Source organism: Drosophila nasuta, chromosome 2R (assembly GCF_023558535.2).
Source record: "Drosophila nasuta strain 15112-1781.00 chromosome 2R, ASM2355853v1, whole genome shotgun sequence".
NCBI lineage: Eukaryota > Metazoa > Arthropoda > Insecta > Diptera > Drosophilidae > Drosophila > Drosophila nasuta.
In genome coordinates, this window is record NC_083456.1 from 25,701,668 (window position 1) to 25,724,330 (window position 22,663).

The following is a 22,663-nucleotide window of genomic DNA, read 5'->3' on the forward strand; positions in this document are numbered from 1 at the left end:
CTTAGTTCCCCTTACAATTCAATAATTGCTTCCTCGGAATTTGAATGCAAATGCAATTAGTGCAAAGTGCAAGGTGTCACATGTTTTGTATACAAATCATTTGTTTGTAAAAAGCACTCCACAACGAGAATTATAATAGTACAATAACTGAATGGTTACAGCAAACGTGCAGCAGCAACAACAACAATAAAAGCGACAACGAATAAAAGTGATTCATTCCCTTATTCGTGCCATTCATTTTACACAAGCGAATAATAAATCAAAATGTTATGCAAAATGATTCGAGACACTTGTACGTAATAAGCCAGTCAATAAAGTGATTACATTAATTCAAATACATTGAATGTATTCACGCGTATTCACATTATATTCACATTACATTCATAAAATATTCGCGGTATCTTTGACACTACATCGATTCCGTTTAATACAGATTCATGTAAATACATTACGATTTCCTATGTCAAACTAATTTATAATTCCACTTGAATCTCTTTAATTGGAGCAAAGCTTTATTTCAGCGAGATCGTTTGAGTTTGCACGACATTGAAATACTCTATAAAAATCTTTATGGTATGATTCGAAAAAAAACCTTACGATATTACCATATTTTAATTTTTATAAAATAAAATATTATTCAAATTTCAAGAGTATTTAAGTTGCCATACAATTTTGATATTTATATTCTTTGTGTACTCTCTCAATTCTAATTCCTTTTTCATACCAGGGTATACTAAGTATTCTTCTACATCCAATATTTCTTTATGAGCTTTCAAATACGCTCTCCGCCTGACGTCAATTGCTCATTACTCATTTACATACATACAAATATATCCATTTAGTTCTCGTGATATCTAGTATACGACTATGCAGAGATGTGTTGACAGCAAAGTATACGGAAAGCAAATAGTTTCGAATAGCTTTTCTGATTTTTATACAAAATAAACAGTTTCTACTTAAATGGAACAGGTGCGAAGTGAATAACTGGACAAGATCTTTAAGATTACAAAATAGTTCTGGTAACAGAATAATTTCTGATAAATTGAATAATATATTAAAATGAATTATATGTTTATTATTACATACGCGATATTTAAATTTCGATTCCTATTATGAGCTTTGAATGGAATTCCTATTATTATCATAATAATTATTATAATTATTACATATTTGATATTTAAAATTCGATTCCTGATGTTTTTTTTTAATTTTTTATTATTTTGAATATATCTATTATTACTTATTTGATATTCAGAATGCGATTCCTCTTATTATTTTTTAATTATTCATATCATCTCCTGAAATTACTTAAAATAATTTTAATAATTGTTTTATTTTCTATTATATAAGGTATGAATTGAAATGCTTTTGTATAATACCCGCCCTTTGTTTATTCCAGCCCTGTGTGTACTTAAGATTTGCCCAGAATGCTGTCTATAATCGTAAACCCGTTCGTTCTCTCTCATTGATGATTCGCGCAACACGACAAAAAACAAAGGCAAATTAAGAAGCTTGAATTGTTTTATAATTATTAAAGCTGAGCATGATATGGCGAATCAGCGGAAATTAATCGTGTGGGGGCGTAACCCAAAGACCTAAAGATGCCAATTACTTACAACAAAGAGGAAATACTCATAAGCTGTGAATGCAAAGCGAACGCAAATCTCAATGTTAGACATGCGTATGTAACTCTCTTATGTGTATGTGTGAGTGTGCGTGTGTGTGGTCTTCAAGGACGATACACGTTTTGTCAATCCGTCAGTAATTGGGTCCAAAAAGGGGAGCGAAGCGGATTACGCCTCAGTTGCGTTATTATTAGCATCGAGAAACGCATGAAGTTGCTCCAAAAATAAGACGGGCACGTGGAGATGCGACTAGAAGTGCGCATTCGAAATGAATGTACTTACACGTGTTGTCCCAACGAAGGAAACACAAACACAGCCACCTACACACACACACCCATACACACTTGCATGTGTGCTTTACTATTGCGAAGTATTTTTGGTGCGCTGAATAAATTGTTGCATACTTCGGGCGACCCAATTGCAGTTGCTTATCTTTTATACCAGCTAGACAGAAAGCAACGAAGGGTATCTTAACTTGAAGTTAACTGAAAATATAGCAAACTAATAAAGTGTTAAATGATTACATTAATTGTTAGATATTGAATTTGTGAAACTTAGATTTCTGTAATTGACTTTTAGAAACATATTTTATTCAACTCATACTTCAATAAATTAAGTTTTCTTGGTATCGAAAGTTACTTATTTTGATTCTTACAAAACTTGCATTATTCCAGGTCTAATATGTCATCCGTCTGTCTGTCTGTCCATGTGTTTGAAGACCTACATCTCAGCTATTATACTAGCTAGAATCACCAAATTTAGTAACCATGTTCTAAGGCCTCTAAAACATTTAAAATATCACCAAAGGCAATCCAATCAAATTTTGCATGCTTAATACTTTTTTACTCCCCACAAAAATGCAATGAACACCTCTAAAGTCTAGCACACTCGATTGCAATATATTTTTAGTGTGCATATGGCTGGACAGCAAGTCCTTGGGCAATAAATGCAATAAATTGCTGTCGAGGCACGTAACAGGCATCAGAACAAAAGCAGGAGCAGACAGGAGAGGAGAGAGAGAGAGGGGAAGAACAGGAGAAGCAACAAAATCAGCGGGACAGGTGCATGGCACTTCAACGTGATTGTTGTAGCTTGGAATTTCCTTGAGAGACGCCTGCCACGCATATCAACGTCATAGACGAAGCTTCATTCGCAGCATCTTCTTGATAATCAGGTAAGGTAAGGTAGTATTTGCTGTCCTTCTTCTACTGACGTGCTGACCTCTATTTGCCGACTGAGTGTGGTTTATTGAACCTGTGTTCGAAGTCGTCCTTAACTGGGGCAATTCCATGCAATTCATTTGCATGCCAAATCGCAAAAGGATTCAAGGCTCTTGCCTTACAGCACACTTGACTAAACCACGTTCGTTGACAGCTGGCACGTAGTTGACACTTCTTAATCAGCATCTTAAATGCCAATGAGTACTTAAGCTTGGCCTCCCAACACTTTAATGCAGTTATCAATACGATAAAGTTCGCTTGCAGTGCAAACAAAAGTTGCTGATGTAATCAAAGAATCAAGAATTTTAACAAGTACGTCGACAACGTTGAGTCGTTAAGATGTTTCTAATTGAAAAACTTATTTATTTCGATATTAAGTTTTTCCCCTAAGGAATTTAATATATAATATCTAAAATTTATTCATTTTCATTGAAAGACATGCGATTGATTCCATCTAAACACAATTGTTATAGAAGCTTGTACAAAATACGATAAAGTTCGCTTGCAGTGCAAATAAAAGTTGCTGACGTAATCAAAGAATCAAGAATTTTAACAAGTGCGTCAACAACTTTGAGACTTTAACTTATTTCTTTAGCTACAATCTTTCTAGATATTAAGTTCTTCCCCTAAGGAATTAAATATGTTATATCTTACTTCATTCTGTTTGATTACATTTTATTTAAAACCCAAATCTTCCGCATCAAAATATATGATAATTCCCACCAACTAAATATTGTTATCGTTAATGTCCTTGAAAAACTTGCGATTAATACGATCCAAGTGCAATTGATATAGAAGCTTGTTAGCATCATAATAAATTGGATTCTCCTCGAAACTTAAATCTGGATTATACTCTATATAGTCTTGAGTTTCATTTTCGACCTGCATTAATATATATATATATTTGAATCAATAAATTATTAGTCATGCTCACTGGAGGTTTCTTTAGGCGTTTCCTACATGGTTCCGGAGGACAAAAGTTCGCACAAACACGTTTCTTAGACTTGGGTACCTCAGCCATATCAAAGGGGTTTTAAAGATTATTCGGCAATGCTTCGAAGCAATTTCCGTGTTAGATGTCTTTGAAATTTGACAAGTAAGTAAAAATTAACTAGATTTGATATTGTTTATTTTTTTGTAATGCCCGGTGGCAACTCTATTCAAATAAAATACTCAAAATTCTAGACATGCTAATATAATATATATACTAGTTAGTATTTTAGTGCTAAAATGGAAAATCCCAAAAAGTATTTATACTATAGTTAAAGAAATTTCTAAACACAGCGTCTCTTTCATTTATCAACAACCCTGCTAAAATTAACATCCACTGCAAGTGTGATTAGTAAGTGACCAAAAATACTTTAACAACGAGCACGATTTTATGACAAACTGCAAATTCGGCACACCCCGCGAGTCACAATGACACGAAAGTTATCGGGATATACGACGACGACGACGAAGTGGAGAAATTATATGCTATGTTGCTAAACCTAGTGCTAATCAGTTTTACGAACCTTAACCTGATTAACACAATGAATTGTTGTTCATAAATTTTTGCATAAATTCGTTTATTTCCATTCGTTATAATCGTAATTGGTTCATTAGTGATCAAATGGTATTTGGTTTAAGGTTATGCAATGCATAACGGTATTTGCTTAAGCACAAAATGGCGGCCACTTCCCTATTTGCACGTTGCGTTAAGAGACGAGAGAACGAGACGAGAAAAGCTGCTTCATAAATTCAAACTCGTGCCCTGTCAACGGGCGCATGAGTTCTGGGATTCCATATCTATCTGACTGGTCGCATGACACTTTGTTGACTCGACTGCTTGAAAGAGTATTGTGTGTGTTACTTATAATACCCGGTAGTTATATTTGAGGGGGGTATGATCAATTTGCGGGTTAAGCAGAAAATGTATTTAAAATGCTTAATAAAGCAAAGAAACTATCCATCAATAGCAATAGCTGAAACTCATATTTGATATTCCGTCTGTCTGTCTGTCTGTCCACCTAAAAATACAATCAGATCTCTGAGACTACAAATGTTAGAGCTTTCAAAATTGGACACAATCATTTCGAGTATAAAACGAAATTAGCGGTTGACTTTGATTTTAAAAACTCCCATTTTACACTAAGGAATCGAAAAATATGTAAAGCTGAATTTCAGAAAATTTCATAACGATCGAACTTAGAAGTTATACAAAGCACAACCATTCATAATCACTTTACTAAATTCCTAAATATTAAAAAAATATACTAAAAGTTGAACATATAGGGTATTTCTCGGTCGAGCACTCCCCACTCTTATTTACTTACTCATTTTTATAAATATTTGGCGACAAATGCAGGCATAATTTACGAACCGAGAGTTATCTTGGCTCCATTTGGGGCTTTTGCTATACTATGAGGGTATTGTTTAACTGTTGATACACCCGGTATAATTATTATTATTATTATTAGTCATAAGTTGGAACTGACAGTTTAGCATATTTAAACTGATTAGGATGTTGCTAATGTGACTGAAATATTTGCGTATTCGAACTATCTGCTTTATCTACATGATTCTAATTGCAAACGCAAATTTACTCTGGCAAAAATACGTGACACACACAGCTGCCGCATGCCACAAACAAGACACGATTCCTATATACCCCTATAGAGCATCCTCTCTCTCCTCCAAACAGATCAATGTCAAATGTATCCATCCATCACAGTTTACAGCTTTATTGCGTTTGTTGACCAACACAAAGCATTTGCCATATTTATTCAGTTGGCAGCGATTTAACGCACCATTAAAACAGCCACGGGGTGGCAAGCAGCAGCAGCGGGGGATCAAATCTATGAAAGGTCAAACGGATGAAAAAAAAAGGTCAACATTAGTTTTTGGGCAAAATGCGAAAAATCTATTTGGAATTGTTTGGTTCAAAGTTGAGCGCTCCAATAAATTTATGTTGATTGCTCGAACCTTGCCCTGACCTGCCACAACGTTGACAATTCAAAGAGAGAGAGCGTGCTGGCGAGAGATGTGGCAGCCATAAGCGCATTCACCTTGCAACAGAATGCGGCAAGTCTATGACCTCCAGTGGCAAGCGAGCAAACAGAGCACTAAAGAAATGCTTAAGCTGGCAAAGTATTTACGCGTTAGCGAAGGTGACGCCGAGGATGCCAAATCAACTCGCTCTTTAAATCTTAAAGCGAACAACTTTATTGTCATAAATTCTCTTGAAGAACAATGCAAACGAAAAATGCCCGGGTCAAGTTCATGTCACACACACTCGCCGCCCATCGATTCACTTCAGAGAACCTCATAAAACTTGATCAACTTTCAGTGGCTCAAGGCTAGAAGACAAAACTCTCCTGCTGCGGTCCAAGGTCAAGCCAAAGATTGACTTCCTGTGTGTGTGTGCGTGCAGGCAAATACAATTACCATAATGACGAGCGAGCTCCCAGAGCGGAAACCAGTTCAAGTAACGATATGCAACTGCATATTGGTTGCATGAATAAATGACTGAGGCGAGGGCTAGCTGGCAAATAATAAATTAGAACGTAATAAACACAAATAAATTATTGCTAAATATGGTTTTATCTTGCGTATACTTAATCTCCCAGAGAAGCTAATTTAACTACCCATTACTTGGCGTATACTTAATCTACTAAACGTTGTATATGACTTGCCTTTGTTGTACGAACAATATTTGTCTGCAGTACGCTTCACTAAAGCTTTTGTCTTTGCTACACTTGGCGTATACTTAATATGAAGTAGCTGTCTGTGCTTTTATTTATTTTGCGTATACTTAATCTAGCAACTAGAATGTATTTACTTTACTGAATTGTTATTATTATTAGTCATCAGTTGAAACTGATTAGGATGTTGATAAATATTCCTTTTTAAATTCTTCGAACTACAATTTCTTGTAAACTTTCAGAGCCTCCCTCGTTAATTCCAAAGGCACTCGAGAACTCAAGGACACTTTCTCCCTAGCATTGAGCCGCAAAAGTGGCAAGCAACAAACAAAGTATCTCCGCTGGGCGCTGCACTCAATAGTTTAAGTACTTGTCCAAATGTATCCCACAGATGTATCTATAACTTATGCATGTCATTTGCGAGTAGGATACAAATACGCTTTTAATAAGCCATCGAAGGCCCATTTGTCGACTGCGAAGAAGAATGCGATGAAGAAGCGACTTTTCCTTTAATTGTTTGGCTCACGACGTTTTTGCGACCTGATTTGTGTGTACTTGGCATAATTAAATTTTACCGGCTACAGCTGTTTGCCATACTCAACGTGCCACACGTCTCATCAACGCTGCTGCTGCTGTTTTTCGTTTCTTTTTTTTGTTGGCTTCAAGCCAAAAGCAAGTAGACCATAAAAACGCAAAAAGATCTTCTACAGTAGTCTCTATAGACAAATATGAGTTCCAGCGTTTGTTTAGCTCGTGAAATGTTGTTTAATTACATTACATTATTATTGTTTATACTTGGCGTAAATTTGTCAAGAAATCGTTTAAAAATTCCAAATTACGCCGCCTTTTCAAACAAGATTTATTTATCAATTTGTTATTTAATTTATTTAGCGCTCATAAACTTACGCAAATAGACAAATTGTAAATACTGTTTGACAAAAACGGTCAGTTGTTAATCAATATTATTGATATGCTAACAATGCGACTAAAATGTGAGCTAAAATTGTGAAGCGATAACACACAGTGCGTATACGTAATGCGCATCTTCCTTTGCCTTGCATATGTGATAACTTAGTCATTTCAAGTGTTAAGCTCTCGTTATTTATAATACCTTCAAATCATAATCGAAACTGTCGAAATCAATTTGTGTAGATCGAAGTGCATAGAACGCCATATCCAATCGAGTTGCAGACAACAAAAGACGACAAATGATTGTCAGCATGCATTATTTATAAAGCACTTCACAACGATTCCGAGTAGATATATACATATATATGTGTATAGTATATTATAAAAAATGATATACATAGCCACATATATATGTACGTTTCTTGTGGGAAAGACCGCAGTCAGCATTCAGTCAGCTGACCATTGCGAAGAAAGCACGATTAGTTAATCGCTGACAATAAATAAATAAGAATCTAGTCAAGTGAGTCCATAAAAATCACAGTTGACTGGACTTGACTTGAGTTGTGTGGCGTTGAGGTGACCGACAGCAACAGTTTGGCAAACCTCTGCAGTGCTTTTCTTAATTAATCGTCGCAAAAATATTCAAGCGTAACTCTTGGACTCACAGACTTTATGACTTATCTTATCTGCGGCGAGTCTTCGGAGCCCTCAGTCTTCAGTCTTCAGTGCGTCAAGTGGCATTTGGTTGCTATTTGTGAATGAAGCGTCATGGACTTGAAGATTGTTCGACTCTATTAATTAATTTAAATGCTTGTCATATTAACAATTTAAGCGCCACATTTTTGTGTAGGGTATAACATATTCGACATACCATTTTTTATGAGCTTATCTTGATAATTCCTTAATAATACAAGCTAAATATAGCTAATACCTTAATGGAGTATTTTAAGCAAAGGCACGTGTTGAGATATTTGTCTCTGAGACTTTTCTGATAAGAATTCGAGGGAAGTCGCATTAATTGAAGCTAGTCGGAACAATTGTTTATTTAGTTCTTCATTGTATTGAGCACTTTAACTGCAGTTAATTAAAAACTATTTTCAAAATGCTCAAGGATATGTTTTTTTTTTTGCATATTTTTGCTGTAATTAGTTTTTCGTGTTAAAAGTCGGAATGCCTATGTGGAAATGTTTTAGTATTATTTTTTGCAATTGTTTGTTGTCATAAAACTGTCATGTGGCAGCTGCCACGTGACGTTGCAACAATTGGCGTCGTAAATTAAACACTCTAATGCGTTCCGCATGGAGCTGCCAAAAAGGTTATCAACTTGACGACTGACTGACACAACAATATCTAATAAAAAGAATGTCAAATTATTTATTAGCCTCTGTCTTTCTGCACCCAAAAAAAGAAAAATGACAAGACGCCAGCTGGTGGCAGCGACAGCTACTATCTTGGAAAGAAAAATGTATCATTCCCATATTTAATAAATAACTAATGTAGCAAAGAATACATGGCAAATAAATGCAATATGCGTTTCATTCATAATAAATGGGCAATTTCAATGTCAGCTCTCAGGTATCTCACTCACCTGAGTGCACATTAGTGCAGTTGACTTTGAAATCTTTGCAGTAGCAGCAACAAGCTGCTTGCCACCCAAAGACAGTTGGTTACATGTGCAGAGCAGGTTGTTATTGTTTACCCATAAGTAGAGTAGACATAATGCATTGACGCCTGCGTTGACGTTGGCGTCAATTAATCGCGCCAAGAATTATGAATTTTGATTTGGCAGCATTTTAGTCGCAACTATGTAAATGCAACACACGCGCAAACTGACTACTGTCAATAAACAAATCGAACAAATATTTATTTCAATTGCATTTTTCAAAACCGTAAGTTATTGCAAGTCAGAATGTTGTGCAGGCGAGCGCAGCATGAAAACTGAGTTAACCAGATGAAAGTACACAAACAAATGGCGGCAAAGTTACAGCAACAGGTGTTGCAGCTTCCCTAATGCGGCGCATGTGCAAGCAGCGAGCAACGATAGCGAGATTACTAACAATATATATATGCCTAATAAATGTACAAGCTTAACTACATGCGTCAGAGCGCCATTTTTTATTAGTATTTACTTTTTACAAAAAAAAGATTTGCAAAAATTAAACATGAAAATCAAACATGGCGGCAACTGTCACGCGTTGCCATCTGTCAGCCTGTTGCCAGCTAGCCAAAATGAGTAACCAGGTGGCAACACTGACGGCACACAAACACAATGCGGCGCACTTCACGTGTTGGCTTGGCGCGCAAATCAAAGTAAGCAGTGTTCGAAACGCTGCACTTTATTAGTTTCAAAACAGCAAAAAATAGTCAATCTCAACTGATTTCTAAATATTGTATTCCAATTAAATAGTGTAGAATACAAAAAAAAAGGAAAATGTCGAACAGTTGCAACTTCAATTGCGCAACCGGCTACTTGGAGGCCATGACTCGTGGCTTTAAAAATGGTCTGCTCAAGCAATCCGATTACTTGAGTCTGACACAATGTGAAACCCTCGATGATCTGGCGGTGAACATACAGAACACCGACTATGGCCACATACTAGGCGCCGATCAAGGCCCTGTGACTGTGGAACTCTTTGAGTATCGTTTGCGCAAGAAAATTGTAGATCAATTCAATTACTTGCGAGTGAATGCGACGGAACCTTTGGGAACCTTTCTGGATTACATTCGCTACGAGCATATGATCGATAATGTTGTGCTGCTCATTTCGGGGCTCAATAATCAGCGGCCCATGAAGAAACTGTTAGCGCTTTGCCATCCCCTTGGCTATTTCGAACAATTGGAGGCAATTGGGGTGGCCAGCAATACGGATGAGTTATTCGATGCTATCCTCATCGACACACCACTCTCAAAGTTCATATCAAAGAGTTTCGAGGCAAAGGATTTCTCGAAAATCGATGTGGAAATTGTGCGCGGTGTTTTGTTCAAGGCCTACATCGAAGACTTCTATAAACTGTGCAAGCGTCTGGATCCCACCTCGGCCGATGTGATGTGCAACCTGTTGAGTTTCCAGGCGGATCGACGCGCCATTACCATTGCCCTGAACTCGTTACACTCAGGTTTTGATCACAGCCAACGTTCGCTTTTATTCCCTACATGTGGCCACCTGGGTCCCATTGCTCTGAATACTCTAGCCCATAGCATTGACTACGACCAAGTGCGCTGGATAAGCAGTAAGAATATCGAATATGGCGTAGTGTTCGATACCATTGAGAGGGATACCGACAATCTGATAACGCTCGAGGATCGTTTTCTCATGCTAGAGGCCAAGAAACTTATGCAAAGCTATCTCCAGCAATTTCATTTTGGCGTCTTTTACTCGTACCTCAAGCTGAAGGAGCTGGAGTGCCGCAATATCATCTGGATTGCCGAGTGCATATCGCAACGTCAGCTGGACAAGGTCAATGCTTATATACCGATTCCCATGTACTGAACTGTCGTTAGTTAATGTAACTCAATGCCCATTCTTTATAAATATAAATGTTTATTTATACTCGTGTGTAAGTTGTTGAGAAAATTCGTGAGTGGTGAGTTTGAAACTCACCTCAAAACGAGATAATCGCCAGACCCAAATTCAACAGTTTGTTGATAAGCGCGTCTGATGCTAGAGATACTAGATGATAAAAATATGTATTACAACACGAATTCTTAAGCAAAACGTTTCTAATCTTGATACCCAATCATCATTTTACATCTTTCAAATAGTGATTGTTAATATAGTTAATGAAAAACTTGCTTTTTTGATTATCAAAATATTTCCTAAATTAACTGTTGTCTTAATTAACAAACAGCTTTTATTTCTGTTGTTTCATTGCTATTAAAATAATTTTCCAGTTTAACAGCGATCTTATACTTTGCAATTAATAATTCCTGAAGTGCTGAAAATATTTGTTGTTATTTATTTATTTTTAATTTCCATTTCTAGAAACATAAGGGTGCCTATTTATATTTGTTCTGGTCGTTGACCTAATATTATAATTTTTCTAAAAAAATAAATAAAAAAAAAATATAATATAATTTTAAATAAACCAGAACTTATCAATAATATTCGGAATATTTCATATCAAACAATGATTATAAAATAACGATTACCGATGGAAATAATATAAAAACAATTTTAGCAAATGAATTGTCACTTTTAAATTTTAACTAGACTTTAATAATTACATTTAATTAGATATTTAATGAGAAGATTCATTAAACAAAAACAAAATTAGGGTAACATGCATAGAAAGAATATTAAAACAAATACTGCAATTAAATGAAGCCAATTCCAATTTATTACTTGGCTGTTCCTACTATTTCGCTCACATTCATGTGTACGATATGGACACAATGATAATAAGCAGCACTTCTGGGACTAACCGGTAATTCTGGGGTGAGGTGGGTATTGAAAGTTTACAGCGCGCTGTCATTTTCCCGAATCGCGAATCGCGAATCGAAATGCCAAGCGACACAATCAGCTGAGCGCTGCGCTAACATACATACAACACACAACAAAGAGACACTCTGAGGAGGAGGTCTGGAGGAATGGGTCTCTGGGTATTTGAGCAGCAGGTTCTGGGTTTTCTTTTTTTTTTTGCGAAACTCAGTTTCAATTCGTGATTCTAGCTCGCTAGTTGAGTTGAGTTCTGCCAAGATATAACAACGTAACCGAATGAATCATCTTCGTTGTTGATTGTCGTGAGTGTGTTTAAATCTATATATAAATTGTATTTTTTTTTGTATTTTTCATTTTCCACTTCGTTCCACAACTGTCAGTGTATGTGTTCGACTTTTTTCTTTTTTGTTTTATCAACAAAAACTATTTATTCGAAGCTCAATATTATATGACGGTAATAAGTTTGGTAAATGATATGTGCACGTAGCTCGTTATATGCACACAGTACGAAGATATAAAGCAGATAAAATTTCTAGCTTGTTGTTAGAATGTGAGCAACAACGCTTTTCCGCGTTTTTCCGCAAGTTCAAATTTCCTGTTCTTGCAATTGAGCGGCTCTTTTAAGACTCTTTCCGTCCCTCTCCCGCTCCCAAGACATGAAAGGCATTCTTTTTTGGTTAGTTTAGTCTCAATACTTGTAAATCTTGTTTTGCTATTTTGCCATTTTCCGCAAAATTGCAAATACTAAAAAAATTGAAAAAAATTTTTTCGATTTAATAATGAATGATTTAAATAAATGCGGCAATGTGTAATTGGAGTAGTTAAATGTGTGCTCTAATCATAATGAATTTTACAATTGTTTTTCCCCACAATTTATGACTGAGATTCCATATACATATGTACATAAGTTAATGTGCATGTACATATGTACATATTTACATACATATGTATTGTATGTACGCTACCGTTCTCTGTCAATCTCACAATCACAATCTCAATAAAAACGAATAGCAACCATTTCATAACCATCATTTATGCCTTTCCGAAATATAACGACGAAGTATTGTATTATACGCTGTTGTATATGTGCATGCACATACATATATACAATACGCACACACACCAGTTAACAATTTACGCACACCGATGCATGTACGGTAGGCAAGTATATAGTTTGTTTTTGTAGGCTTTCGTTGCTTTTGAATTTTTGAGTTTCGCAGTATTGAAATCGTGGTGGTGGTTGTTGGTTGAAATTCTGTTCTGCTTCCTCTTCATAACGCTGAGAGAGCCAGTGAGCGTGCTCTCTTTTACTCTCCGAAGTATTGGCTGGCTGTCAGTGTATGTAAGTGTTTGTGTGTTTTGTTGTTCGGCAAGGTATTCGACTCGCGCTGTGTTGTGATGTGTGTTAAAAAATAGTTAACTTAAATTATTATTAAAAATTCGTCAGTGTAAAAACCAAGTAACACAATTTTACGCAACACACTTGGCAGCTGTTGTAAATAACAACAAATCATTGCGTGTTTTAATAATCCAATATTGGCCAATTGACAATGTGAAATTGTGCCTGATTTTAGTTGTTAAATGTAATTAACGTTTTTCTTATATCTCTTCTTTTTTTTGCTTGCTTTCTTGAAAAATTCTCAACATAATAAGCGTAAATTTGTGTGTGATGCCTTCATGTGTGCTTGTTTGCATGTGTAAGTGTCGGCCCCAGTTCGTTTGGATACGAGAGAGAGAGACAGAGAGTAACATTGAGAGAGCAAACGCTCTTGATTTTCGTGCGCTAGTTACTCTCTCTGTCAGTCGTTTGCTCGCTCGCTCGCTTCATATCTTTTCCACTTTACAGTGGGACCACAGGAAATTTGTATTAAATAACTATCATCTCTGTGAATAAAATAAACGTATCGTGCTAACTAGGTAAAACTGTGAATTTACAATTAACATGCATTCCATTTATGGGGCGTAGACAGATCTAAATGAATAAATGTTGAAGGCAATTAAGCAATTGTTTAACCATTGTTTATTGTTTACGGTTAGCCGGCTTCAAATCCAACGAGTACCCACTGTAGTTAGTCTCTCAATCTTGTGTGATTTTTTTGACAACGTCAAAATGCTGGAAAATTACTCAGCTCTACCGCACAATAATAATTCGAGTTTTTTTTTTTTTGAATGCAGCACAGCAAGCAGCTGCTCAATTTCAATTCCGCTCAACTTCAGCTCATCTTCACAGCATGCGAATTTTTCAGCGAGGTTTTCGAGACATCATCATTGTGTTTCAGCATTTTCGTCATCGTTGTCCGGAAATCAAGTATTAAGTTTTTTTTTACATATATGTATTTATATAGGCAGTAACACTTGAAAAATTCTGAACAAAACCCCAAAAAAAAAAGTGACGAAATCTTTGTACCTAATAAAGTGGCCCCTCTTTACCTCGTAATCGTATTCGGCATGTTTGTTAACATTTTAAAATCGTTTACTCACTATCTCTAAATTTAGTTCTTCTACAAACACATACAAGTGTACGATGTTAAGTGTTCGTGTGTTGTGTGTGTGTGTCAGCTTATATTTAAGTGTGGTGTATTTGAGTCTTGGCGCTTGTATGTGTGTGTGTTCGGTTATTCTTTTTACCTTCCCTTTTTGTCGTTCTCATACATGTCGTATTGAAATTTGTAATCAAAATCGATAAAAATATATATATGTATATATTTATTTGCCTATTTAGATTTCAGTGTGCACAACCTCTTTATAATTTAGTATATACATTTATACCAAGCCTCAATTGTATGCACTCACATATATAATATATATATGTGTATGTGTATTTATTATATATATGGATTTTGAAGTTATTTTTGTTACATATTATTGACTAGATACGTTTCATATTTAACTGACTAGGCAGCTGGTTGAGTTAGTTTTTATTTTGCGCATAGCATATTCAAACCAGTTACTTTCGTTAAACTACTAAACCACAAATATTTTAATTTTATTTAAATTTAATCTATAAATATTTCAACTGGATGTTAATTTATTGAGTAAATATTGAAATGTAATCAACAAATAATTGCAAATCAAAATAGAAAAAATCTTAAACTAGCTGAAGTTTATTTAAAATAAATAAAAATTGTTTTGACTTCATTAAGCTCGTAGCATTATGGACGATTAAATATAAATCAATAATTTCATAAAGGCTAAGGCATTAACTTATAACCTTACTTAAATTTCTTATTAGGTCACGCCTATTTTAATTTAATTATTATTTCGGTCATTAAGAATAGTTAATATTTATATAATTCCAATTTTTCAAGACTGAAAATCAAATACAACTTTTATACATGCAAATATATCGATTTAAAAAAAAATTTTTTTTTTTTTGAAATCCATTTTGAAGTTTCCTATTTGATTTTTGAATTGAGTTCTGACATTATTCTGGCATTATTCTTCATTGTCAAGTCACTTGAGAAACATACTAGAATTTTACCCAAAAAACAAACTTTTGCTAAACTAACTTTTCAAAAAATATTTTAGAAATATAAATAAATATTTTTTTAAATAATCGATTGAATTTTTCTACTTGTAGATAGTTTGTGTAAAGATTGAAAAGCGACAGCTAACGACAAAAACGACGCATCGATGTTGATGCCACGCTACTCGGATACGGAAAATCATCAAAGCCACGCCTCCAGCACCACCGTGGCCGCCCACACAAAGATGCGACTGCTGAGCAAAGTGGAGCAAAACATGCGCCAAAGTCAACAACAGCAACAGCAGCAGCAACAACACAACATTCAACAACATCAGAGCATCAACAAGCTCATCCACACAGCAGCCACTGGGAATGGACTTGTGGGCGATGTGGATGAATTGTTGATGCCCATGCGGCACAAGATCGAACCGGGAGATAATAGCATTGGCAGCAATTCATCCAGCAAGGAGGCGCATTGTCGCCCCGAACGCAATCTTTGGAGTCGCGCCGAGATGCTGGAGATGCTGAACATTATGCAACAGACGAATGCGTTGGATCAGCTGAACGATCGCAATGTGAAGAGCGAGTATGTGTTTCGGCAGATCGAGGATATGATGCGCAGCAAGGGTTATGTGAAGAAGTCGAGCATACAGATCTGGACGAAATGGAAGTTTCTCAAGTCCACATACAATACGACCACCAGACATGGCAACGGCATACCCAAAGTGGTGCCCGAGGAAGTGTATCGAGTGCTGTGTCGGATGCTCAGCGAACACAGCCACAATCTCAGCAATAGCAGCAGCTCGATGAATGGCACAAATGGTGGCATTGGCAGCGAATGCGGCAACTCCATGGACAGCTCCAATGCGGAGCTGAACAAGGCGGCAAGCGCCAGTGGTGGCGGCGGAGATGCCAACGATGAGCTGGAGCATCCCATATTTGGCTTTCGATTGGGCTTGGTCAAAGCGGAGCCCTTGGATACGGGTAAGTTGGCATTGAAACAAAGTGTGCCTATAAAATCTTATTGAATTGTATTTCTCATGGCAGGCTATGAGACAAATATGAACTCCTCGGAGCAGGAAATGGAAGAAATCGGTGATAGCAGTAGTCTGCAGCATGTGCCGCAAATGGAGCATACGCCTTTTATGGTGACGGTGAAGAATGAACCCGACGTCGATCTGGACATGGATGGCACCAATACGCCGCCACCCACAGCGCCCACATCGCCATCGCCACCACCAAGTGCCAACGTGTCCACGTTATCCATACCGTTCACGCCACTGCGCGTTGCCTCCTTTGCCTCATCCTCCACTCCTTCGCATGGCGTACTGCAAATCGAACGTCCGGCCAGCATGATGAATCACAATAACAAAGCCAACTTGACCGGCAAGCTGAATCGCTCGATGCCGCTGCAGAGCACGAGCAGCATTAATTTTGTGCATCCGACCAGCAAACTGATGCTGCCACGCAAACAACAGTTGCACCGGGATTTGCGACTCCCACGGGAGATTAGTTTGCAGCCAGCGACAGCAGCAGGAGTTGGCGGGATGGCAACGCGCCCACTGAAAGCTGTGCCTATGCGTGAGACGGGTTATTCGCTGCGGCCGGAGCGTATGATACCCGATCTCGAGCAATCGATATCGCCACCACAGTCGCCTTCGCCGCCCATGCAGCAACACCTCCAGCAGCAGCAGCCGCAGTCGTTGCCCAAATATGCTCCTCCACCCTTGCCGTATCCCTCGACCAGTCGGCATGCTCAGCAATTTGGCAACGAGCAGCTGCATCCGCTGCGCAAGCGTCGCCTCAATTTACCTCAACAATCCCCCGTGCCTGTCAAGCTGCAACGCAGCTCCACGCTCTACAGCAACAAGCCACACAACAGCAGCAGCAACCTGCGCTTGGACGATGCGTCGCCAGCAGCTGAGGAACCAAAAGCTGCACATAAAGTGCAGGCCGAAGAGCTGCAGCGTCGCAAGCAACAGCAAGAGGAACTCTTTAAGAAGGAACTGCATGAGCTGGCAAATGGTTTTCGCGATGCGCAAAAGGAAATGATGGAGGATTTCTTTCAGCATCAGAAGCAGCTGGCGCGACGTGAACACGATTTCCAGCTGCGTCAGGACAATCTGGTGATGATGGCGCTGCGCAAGCAAACGGATGCGCTGCTCAATACAGCACGGCAACTGCTGCAGCCTTTGGAGCAGCCACAAACACAGCAGGAAGAAGTGAAGGAGGAGCAGGAGCAACAACAGCAGGAGGAGGAACAGCAACAGTCAGAGCAGAGGGAAACGGAGACTAACACTAGCAACCAATTGGAGCAGTCAGAACAGCTGGAGGAGGATCATCAGCAACACATGGAACTGGAAGGAGAAGCTGAAGAGGATGAACACGATGATGCAGAAGACGACGCACAATACAGTGATGAGGAGGAGGAACAGATGGACGACATGCAAAGCGAGGATGGAATGCAGATGATGGTGGCTCCAACGCTCAGCGAAGTTGCCTCCTCCTAAGTGCAGTTATTTAGTTTCCAAGTATTATTCACACACAAAAAAGAGCTACAATTATTTTACATTATTGCATTCCCAAAAAAAAGAAACATTCCTTAATTTTTTTGAGAAGACAGCACTTGAAAGAAGAGCAAATATATATGTAATATATGCATAATCCTAGAGCAAGGCCCACATTGTTAAAAGACTTGATTATATTTAAGCATTATGAAATGTCTAATCTAAACTAAACAAAAACAAAAGAAAATTCATTAAACAAAAATGTATTTATTATTGTTCTTTTTAGACCCCACTATTAGCGATTATCTCGAGATCGCTTCTGCTATAAGGCTTTTATTCGAAAAAACCACAAATTAAATACGTACACAATTTAAGTGATATTTAAGCAATATATCGAAATGGAAACCGTTGAAAAATATACGATATGTTGGAGAAGCAAAACAGCGAGACTTTTAATTGCGGTTTCCATTTCTGAAAATTTCTAGCACAAATCATCTCATATTATTCAAAAGAGAAAGGCTCAAATAGGGATTCAATTGTTTTAAAATTTCTTAACAAGAAATTGTATTGTATTTAATATTGCAATATTTTTAAAACCAAATTTCAAATTATGAACTTAACGCAAAATTTGAAAAAAGATCCTAAACTAGCGAGAAATCATCAATTGTTCTTACTAGCTAGCTATATATATATATATATATTATATAGTATATAAACTCGCGACACAAAAATTTGTTTAAACTAAATACTAAAATGAAATTATTATAAACTAGCTTACAAATTGTGTGTTTATCTGTGTATGTTTCCCACTAAACTAGTTGTGTTAGTGTTTTGCACAAAAGAGTAAACGCCTAAATCAAAATTACTTACTTGCTAGTGTATTGTGTGTTTTATTTTACAATTACGTTTACGATTACGATTAGGCCCCAATTCCCCCCCACATTCCATATACCATATATATATGCCACACGATCGCTCAATCCGATGTTTAGATCGCATTTAGTCGGGTCGATAAATGGGCGTCTTGGGTATAAATTCAATTAATATAACATACTCCATCATGGAATTGGAATCACATTGTTGCTTATGTAAACGCCAGTGCAGGCCCAGCTTATGATATAGATGACTATTCTCCCACTCCAGCAACTTGTCCAGCGTTAATTGTGTCTGCAAACGCAAGAGAGAAAGATAATGATGTTAATATCAACGCTGGTCAGATATCGAATTGAGAAGCTTACGCGTTTGCTCAGACAGATGACGGGCCAAAGGGAACAGCCGAGGGTGCAACAGCAGCAGACGCAACCACAAAATAGCCACTTGACATTCAGGGGCAGGGTCTTCTTCAAGATTCCATTGATGCGACCGATGGTTGCTTTGAATTCTTCGGGTGCAACGCGGGACAACAAACCGCAGGGGAATTCGATATTGAAGCGATTGCTGAGACCAAAGCTGCAAATAATCAGAGAGAGAGCGGGAGAGAGAATTAGTGATGTGTTAAGTGCAGAGAATGCATGGAAAATATGCGTCAAGTTCTGATTACAAATGTGTGTTATCATTTTTATATTATTTTACACGCCTATCTAAAGGGTAGCAAAGTATAGCGACCCCATTTTGCGAAATTGTTGTATATTATACTTTTTATGAAAGTATGTAGTGTGATTTTTATATTTCTGATAGAATATGGTTCTAAAGTTACTGATATGGAAAAATTATATATATTTATCTTAAGTCGGTTTAAGAAATCTCACAAATTTGATATATAGGGACTCTGTTGAAAATATACCATAGTAAAGATATTTATGGTTTCTAAAAACTTGGTTGAGATACGTTAACAATCTTATAAGTTATTTTTAAACAATTACGATAAGGAGAAATTCCTTGGAATAGCCATATTAGGTATCCATTAAGCACCCGCACAAAACCTAGCATTAAACTTAATTGCAACCAAATTTACCTAGAATTTCAAATAACGTCCAATTAATAAATTTGATTAAACTACGATTTGATTCGGATATTATTATAATTATTATTATTGGGAAATTCTAGATAATTGGAGTGACGAATATTCAACGATAATAAGTTGTTATGATTTGATTGGAATATTATTATTCGGAATTTAAAGTTATAATCAAAAATTATATTAATGATTCCATAAAATCTGATTCGACAGCACTTATAGAAGGGTGTAACATGAGTTTGCTTTGCTTTAGATCAGTTTCCTTTTTATTTTCTCAAAATGGGCCAAGAGTATCTAACAGTCGAGCAGACTTTATGAATAGTTAACTTAGTTGCTACTAAAGCAATTGCAACCCATCTGCATTTGTTGCTATTTATGCGTTATGCAACCGTTTGACTGACAGTCTGTCAGTGCGTCAATATTGACAATTGGGCGCCAAATAGTGGAACAAGGTCAAACGCAGGCAATAGAAGTATTAACAAAATAGAACGCATAGCCGAAATCAACAAGAAAAATTTAGGTATAATGAGCCTTGATCTACATTGAGAACATACATACATATATACACACACACCGACAGACACGCATTTAGACGTTTACATGAGTGTGCGAGTGTTGGTATTTTGTAATTATGTATTGATGTGTTGACTCTTTGAGTGTATTGGTGTGTTTACTTACACCGTCATATTGCCAGCGCCCCTGATGATGATGGGTTCGGGAACTGGCATCACTGTCTGATCCTGAAAATGCTCCAAATCCTCCAGCTGCTCATCCTCATAGATGGCATCAAAGTCGGAGAATGACATGATTGCAATTTATTATTTGTTGCTGAAGTAGATGCGAGTCTTGCTTGCGTTATAGTATGATGATGGGCGGATGGGCAGAAAACAACGCTCCAGGCGTCGTCACAAAAGGATGCTGACTGAGTTGGAGGCTTTCCACTGCAGAGGTCAACACATATTTTTCACTTTTATTTTGCAGTTGTCACACAAAAACACAAACAACTCAAAACAAGCGCCGCCTTCTTTGTTGTTGTTCTTCTGCTGCGACTGCAACAACTGCTGCTTCCGCCATACGCTGCTGCTGCTGCTGTTGCTTTTACTGCTGATATGAGATGACGTTGACTTCCTTTATTGCGTTGCATTTGGAATCAAAATGGCAACAAAACAAAATAAATGAAAAACAACGACGAGAATATGTATTATTAAATTGAACCAAAAACAATAATCGTATTGTAAGCAAAATGTGCGTTTGTGTGCGTTCGTGTTTGCATTTTCTGAAGGTTGTGCAACACTGGCGTCTGCCTGCTTTGTTATTACTGTTGTTGTTGTTGTTGGGGGCCCCAGCAATGTGCATTCGTTTTGTTAACAGCGCATTTCGCAATCGCTTTCCCCCAATAAGGCGTATTAACTCGCACATTAGCACAATGCGTGCAATATACACTTGCTTACTCACTCGCACTCACTTTTTTCAATACTTTTAGCAATGATTTTTACACGTTTTTCTGTTGTGTTGTGTTTTGTAATAAGAAGGAAAATAGGCTGCTGCTACTTCTCTCTGCTTGCCAGCACACACTTTGTTGTTGGGCAACGAGCTAACAGCTGCCAGCTGTTTATTGAGTGAGTTGCCTGCCTGCACAGGGTTGCCCAATCGTTGCAAAAATAAAAAACAATCACACATTCAAACAGCGGGTTAAATATTGATTTATTAATTAGCTACATCTTTTAAATAATAATCATATATAATAAATATATATATCAATGTAAGCGTACGTTCTAACTAGTAATAAAAATATTGTGCACAAATTCGACAGTTTAGCAAAAAACACCAATTACGCTTTTTTGTTGCAAGCATTAATGTAAAAATTACAAGGCATATTTGTATTTCGAGTGTGTGAATCGTGGGTGTGGGTGGATCTCCACCGCCCATTTACTTCTTCTTCGATGCACTCGGACTGGTGGATTGAAACACCGATGAGGCTGACATAAGATTTTCAATGTACTGGCCCAACACTTGATTCTCGGAACGTAATTTCAGATTCTCATCCTTCACCGAGTCAACACGCTGCGACAGATCATCCAGGGTATTTTGAAGCTCCAACACTTGTGTAATTAAGCGCGATTTCTCCAGCTGGTCATCGGCACCCACATCAATTGTGTCCAGCGAATTGTGCGATGAATCCGGTGTTGAGCTACGATTGGTGAATGAGGAGCGCAACGAGTCCATGGAACGACCATTGGGAATATTTCGCGTAGTCGTTGATGGCTCATCGTCATTAATTATAACTGACAAAAAATTAAGCATAAAATATACAGAGTAACATCATCATTGGGACGCACCCAACTCCTCTCTAGAATTTTACGCTTACCTTGTGGATCCTCATCGATTGCCATGATGTTGTCATCGTTTTGTATGATGGACATGATTTCACAAATTTGTTTATGCACAGAAATAAATGCAATTTATGCTGAGTATTGTCGCTTTATTTTGATGAAAATTTACACGAAAAACTAAAACTACCACTTTTATGGTAAAAAAAATACGTTGTTGCACACCACAAACCGACGTTCGAAATTTTCCAGCACTGGCATTCAATTTAGATTCGAAGAAGAAGAACACCTGGTCGTTTTGTGTACCGAGAAGCAAGCTAAAGTTTTCATATTTAAACATTTACAAAGTTACATTGCCAAAAGAGATAAACATTTTAAATATAAAAAAGGTAATTGTGGAATTTATGTATAAATGAATCTAATCATTGAGAATATATTGCGAATGTTGCGGTATTATACTAGTTATTTCTGCATACTTTCGCTTCTCTTGAAATAGTTGAATTCAAATGTTTTCAACTCAAGTGTCTG

General features: G+C 37.2%; 4 protein-coding genes across 9 annotated transcripts; 2 read left to right on the forward strand and 2 right to left on the reverse strand.

Moving 5' to 3' along the window:
- Positions 1 to 9,678: 9,678 nt before the first annotated feature.
- Positions 9,679 to 10,978, forward strand: LOC132785509 (probable V-type proton ATPase subunit d 2). Its single transcript, XM_060791640.1, has one exon. The coding sequence runs from the start codon at positions 9,869 to 9,871 to the stop codon at positions 10,925 to 10,927; it is 1,059 nt and encodes a 352-aa protein (XP_060647623.1). The 5' UTR covers positions 9,679 to 9,868; the 3' UTR covers positions 10,928 to 10,978.
- A 1,111-nt stretch (positions 10,979 to 12,089) lies between these two features.
- LOC132785331 (putative uncharacterized protein DDB_G0271606) lies at positions 12,090 to 18,009 on the forward strand. Of its 5 annotated transcripts, none has more exons than XM_060791384.1 (3): positions 12,090 to 12,177; positions 15,456 to 16,325; positions 16,389 to 18,009. In XM_060791384.1, exons 2-3 carry the CDS (start codon positions 15,509 to 15,511, stop codon positions 17,849 to 17,851), a joined length of 2,280 nt encoding a protein of 759 aa, XP_060647367.1. In that variant the 5' UTR covers positions 12,090 to 12,177; positions 15,456 to 15,508; the 3' UTR covers positions 17,852 to 18,009. The 5 variants fall into 5 exon arrangements, with proteins under 5 accessions (XP_060647367.1, XP_060647366.1, XP_060647370.1 ...); XM_060791383.1 differs by lacking the exon at positions 12,090 to 12,177 and adding an exon at positions 13,090 to 13,217; XM_060791387.1 differs by lacking the exon at positions 12,090 to 12,177 and adding an exon at positions 13,100 to 13,213.
- An 86-nt stretch (positions 18,010 to 18,095) lies between these two features.
- LOC132785335 (cysteine-rich hydrophobic domain-containing protein 2) lies at positions 18,096 to 21,400 on the reverse strand. 2 transcript variants are annotated; one of them, XM_060791394.1, is made up of 4 exons: positions 21,271 to 21,400; positions 20,484 to 20,933; positions 19,087 to 19,297; positions 18,096 to 19,015 (listed from the first exon to the last, which is right to left on the reverse strand). In XM_060791394.1, the coding sequence occupies exons 2-4, from the start codon at positions 20,609 to 20,611 to the stop codon at positions 18,848 to 18,850; spliced, it is 507 nt and encodes a 168-aa protein (XP_060647377.1). In that variant the 5' UTR covers positions 20,612 to 20,933; positions 21,271 to 21,400; the 3' UTR covers positions 18,096 to 18,847. The 2 variants fall into 2 exon arrangements, with proteins under 2 accessions (XP_060647377.1, XP_060647378.1); XM_060791395.1 differs by having other exon boundaries at positions 21,261 to 21,382.
- Positions 21,401 to 21,492: 92 nt separating this feature from the next.
- Positions 21,493 to 22,381, reverse strand: LOC132785336 (short coiled-coil protein). Its single transcript, XM_060791396.1, has 2 exons — positions 22,174 to 22,381; positions 21,493 to 22,090 (listed from the first exon to the last, which is right to left on the reverse strand). The coding sequence occupies exons 1-2, from the start codon at positions 22,226 to 22,228 to the stop codon at positions 21,735 to 21,737; spliced, it is 411 nt and encodes a 136-aa protein (XP_060647379.1). The 5' UTR covers positions 22,229 to 22,381; the 3' UTR covers positions 21,493 to 21,734.
- Between the last annotated feature and the right edge of the window lie 282 nt (positions 22,382 to 22,663).

Bases quoted from the DNA above. Each gene is read 5' to 3' on its own strand.
- LOC132785509 (XM_060791640.1), top strand. From the start codon at position 9,869: ATGTCGAACAGTTGCAACTTCAATTGCGCAACCGGCTACTTGGAGGCC.
- LOC132785336 (XM_060791396.1), bottom strand. From the start codon at position 22,228: ATGTCCATCATACAAAACGATGACAACATCATGGCAATCGATGAGGAT. The intron at 22,091-22,173 runs GTAAGCGTAAAA...ATTTTTTGTCAG, and splicing joins AATCGATGAGGATCCACAAG to TTATAATTAATGACGATGAG.
- LOC132785331 (XM_060791384.1), top strand. From the start codon at position 15,509: ATGTTGATGCCACGCTACTCGGATACGGAAAATCATCAAAGCCACGCC. The intron at 16,326-16,388 runs GTAAGTTGGCAT...TTCTCATGGCAG, and splicing joins AGCGGAGCCCTTGGATACGG to GCTATGAGACAAATATGAAC.
- LOC132785335 (XM_060791394.1), bottom strand. From the start codon at position 20,611: ATGTCATTCTCCGACTTTGATGCCATCTATGAGGATGAGCAGCTGGAG. The intron at 19,298-20,483 runs GTAAGTAAACAC...GATTATTTGCAG, and splicing joins GGCGCTGGCAATATGACGGT to CTTTGGTCTCAGCAATCGCT. The intron at 19,016-19,086 runs GTAAGCTTCTCA...TTGCGTTTGCAG, and splicing joins TCATCTGTCTGAGCAAACGC to ACACAATTAACGCTGGACAA.